General features: G+C 50.4%; 1 protein-coding gene across 1 annotated transcript; it reads right to left on the reverse strand.

Moving 5' to 3' along the window:
* Positions 1-2,035: 2,035 nt before the first annotated feature.
* Uqcc3 (ubiquinol-cytochrome c reductase complex assembly factor 3) lies at positions 2,036-2,658 on the reverse strand. Its single transcript, XM_006995191.4, has 2 exons — positions 2,475-2,658; positions 2,036-2,384 (listed from the first exon to the last, which is right to left on the reverse strand). The coding sequence occupies exons 1-2, from the start codon at positions 2,592-2,594 to the stop codon at positions 2,229-2,231; spliced, it is 276 nt and encodes a 91-aa protein (XP_006995253.1). The 5' UTR covers positions 2,595-2,658; the 3' UTR covers positions 2,036-2,228.
* Between the last annotated feature and the right edge of the window lie 511 nt (positions 2,659-3,169).

Raw genomic sequence — 3,169 nt, forward strand, 5'->3', positions numbered from 1 at the left:
AAAAAAAAAAAAAAAAAAGGCTGTATTAGAAGCTTGGTAGTGACGGTGCACACCTTTAATCCCAGTACTCTGGAGGCAGAGGCAGGTGGATCTCCTGAGTTAAGGCCAGCCTGATCTACAGAGTGAGTTCCAGGACAGCCAGAGCTACACAGAGAAACCCTGTCTCAAACGAAGTGTTTGAGCAGCACATACAATGTTTTTTTCCATAGTATCAGGGATTGAACCTAGGGATTTATGTTTATGCATGCTGGGAAAGCACTTAGATCAAGCCAGCAAATTGCAAGACCATTGTCCAAACTGATATTGGTAGCAAATATAAAAGAACTTGTACACCGATCCGGGAAGTCTAGTTCAAGGTAGCTTTGTTTTGTTGAGAAAGGGCCTCTCTCTTCTAGCCCTAACTGTCCTAGAACTCGAGATCTACCTACCTCCTCCTAGAGAGCTGGGACTAAAGGTGTGTGTCTCCATGCTCTGCTTGGTTCAAGAGTTCCGGAGCTTCTTAACTCTTTGCCCTAGTGTCTTGTCAAATCCCTGACTTCCTCTTGTTCCTGGGTACAGAGAAGCAGCCACAATTCTCGGCCATCAGAACACCCACCATGTGGTGTGCTGGTGCACAACCTTAGTAATCCTAGACACAGGAGGCAGAGGCAGGCAGATCTCTGCGTTCCAGGCCAGCCAAAGTTACCTAGAGACCATGCCTTAAACACATACAGAGTTAAGTATGAGCTGACCATATTCAGCAGCTGGAACAAACACCAGTCCTCACCTCTGGGTTTGCACCACATAAACTAATAATAATGTAAAGTTTTTTGAGACAAACTCATGTATCCCAAACTGACTTTGGACCTGCTATGCAGTGAAATACCACCTTGAACTTCTTATCTCTCTCTTTCTTACTGGGTTTTTCAAGACAGGGTCTCAGCCCTTGGCCCTGGCTGTGCTGGAACTTGCTGTGTAGACCAGGCCTCTGCCTCCCAAATTCTAGGGTTAAATGTGTATGCCGCCATGCCGGGCCCTACCGTGGTCGTCTGATACTACCTTCCCAGTGCTGGCATCACCAGTACACCATGTGTATGTGCTGGGGCACCGGACCTGCAGTTTTCTGTACGGCAGTTGAACATTCAATCAAGTGAGTTGTTGCAACTGTCTGGAAATTACGAGTCACAGACTACAACGGAAGCTAGGGGTGGTGGCACAAGCCTGTGATCCTAGGACTCGAGAAGCTGAGATGGGATGACTACCTGAAGTTTAAAGCCAGCCTGGGCTAGCTACAAAGACACTCTCAGCTCAGAGAGGTTTTAAATATCATGGAGTTGTTAGATCAAATTTCTTCTTCCTTTGAGGTGGTCTCGCTGTGTATTAGCCCAGGCTTGTCTTGAAATTGCTATCTTCTTACTCTCGTGGGTGCTGGGATCATAGGTGTACATCACCATGCTATGCTTGAGAGTAATCTGGACGACACAGCTGTTCTAGTACCAAGTCAGCTTCTCTTAAACAGACTTTAACCAGGCCTGGCGGTGCTGGCACAAACCTTTAATCCAAGTACTGAGGAGGCACAGGTCTGCTCTGATTTGAAGGACATGGCTTGAAGCTGGGCATGGGGTCTCACTACTGTAACAACAGCACTTGAGAGTAGAATTCATATCGGATTTCAGACTAGCCTGGGATATATGAGACCTTGTCTCAAAAAGAGTTAGGGTGTGTAAGGTGGCTCATCGGTGAAAGCACCTGGCCAACAGCGGGACAGTGTGGAAGGACAGAACTGGTTTTCCCAAGGCTGTTCTGTGACTTCCATACAGGCAGAGCGCCCAAATTTTCACTTTTCATTCACACAACATAGACACACAAAAACAGACTTCAGAAAAGTCTTACCGCCAGTTGCAGAAACAAACTTAGATCATGTGACCTGTTTTGAATAGTCAGAAAACCTATAGAACTCTCCAGGGGAAGTGGCAATCAGCTACCCTGGTCTTCCGCGCCCACCGTGTGGACCCTCACAGCTCTCTAGGTATTAGGTATCCCGCTGCGGAGTCAATTTAACGGATGAACTGGATTATTTATTAGATCCTCTGGTTCTACACATCCGACCCGGGTCTCGGTCCTGTCACGTGATGTGCACGTTAACGCGCTCATGGACTGCAGCTCCCCGTGCCTGGTAGAGTCGTGTGTTATCCTGAATCGTGCCTCCACGTCTCGGAGGTCCCGGCGCCCACCCGCAAGCTCTTGTGTCACTCTGACCCGCTGCCTCCGCTAACTGCTGCGGTCCAGTTCTTCCTCCAGGCTACGTTCTCCTCCGTGGCCGCCGCTTTCTTCAGGGTAGCCATCACTAGTTCCTTGGTCCTGACAGCTTCGTTCCTGCGCTGCGGGTCCCGTTCCGGCATCTCCTATGGGCAAGAAGGAAGTTTGCAGACCAGGCCCGAAGACAGGGGCCTCTTCCCACGCACACCCACCTCGGGGAGCCCGGTTGTTTCTACCTGCAGCATTGCCTGCTTCTGTAGTTCTCCTGGGACCACAAGAGCAAACAGAGTGGAGCCCACGCCAGCACCCATGCCTAGCACGGCAACCGCCACCAGTGTTTTACGAACCTTATCCATGGCCCACCATATTACCAACGAGGCGCCTTCCGCATCCTCCCGCAGCCTAGAACGGAGCCAGGACGTCTCACCGCTCCTTGTGCGGGCTAGAGCGACCTGGGAGGGGCGGGGCGGAACCGAAAACCATAGAGCAGCTGCTGGGCTAGAGTGGGGCTGGTCCCTAGAAACGTTTAGACTCTTGACTCGTGAAAACATAGATTTTAAAAAACAACAAAAGCCGGGCAGTGGTGGCGCAGGCTTATAACTGCCAGCACTCCGGAGGCAGAGACATTCGGATCTTTGAGTTTGAGGCCAGCCTGGTCTACAAAGCGAGTTCCAGGACCGCCAGGGCTACACAGAGAAACCCTGTCTCGAAACACAAAAGCAAAAAACGGGTCTCACTATGCACCGCTAGCCAACTTGGAACTCCCTGTGTAGAAACTCGTTATGTACACCCCTGGCTTTGAACTCACAAGGAACCTGCCTGCCGCTACCACCTCACCCAACATGAGGCTTAATAACTGAGCAAAGGACATTGAGCATGTTAAATGCTGGAGCCGGCTGGAGAGATGGCTCAGCCGACCTGGCTTCAATAC

Source organism: Peromyscus maniculatus, chromosome 1 (assembly GCF_049852395.1).
Source record: "Peromyscus maniculatus bairdii isolate BWxNUB_F1_BW_parent chromosome 1, HU_Pman_BW_mat_3.1, whole genome shotgun sequence".
Classification (NCBI taxonomy): Eukaryota; Metazoa; Chordata; class Mammalia; order Rodentia; family Cricetidae; genus Peromyscus; species Peromyscus maniculatus.

Coding starts and splice junctions, on each gene's coding strand:
- Uqcc3 (XM_006995191.4), bottom strand. CDS start 2,594: ATGGATAAGGTTCGTAAAACACTGGTGGCGGTTGCCGTGCTAGGCATG. Junction 2,385..2,474: donor AGAAGCAGGCAATGCTGCAG/GTAGAAACAACC, acceptor TCTTGCCCATAG/GAGATGCCGGAACGGGACCC.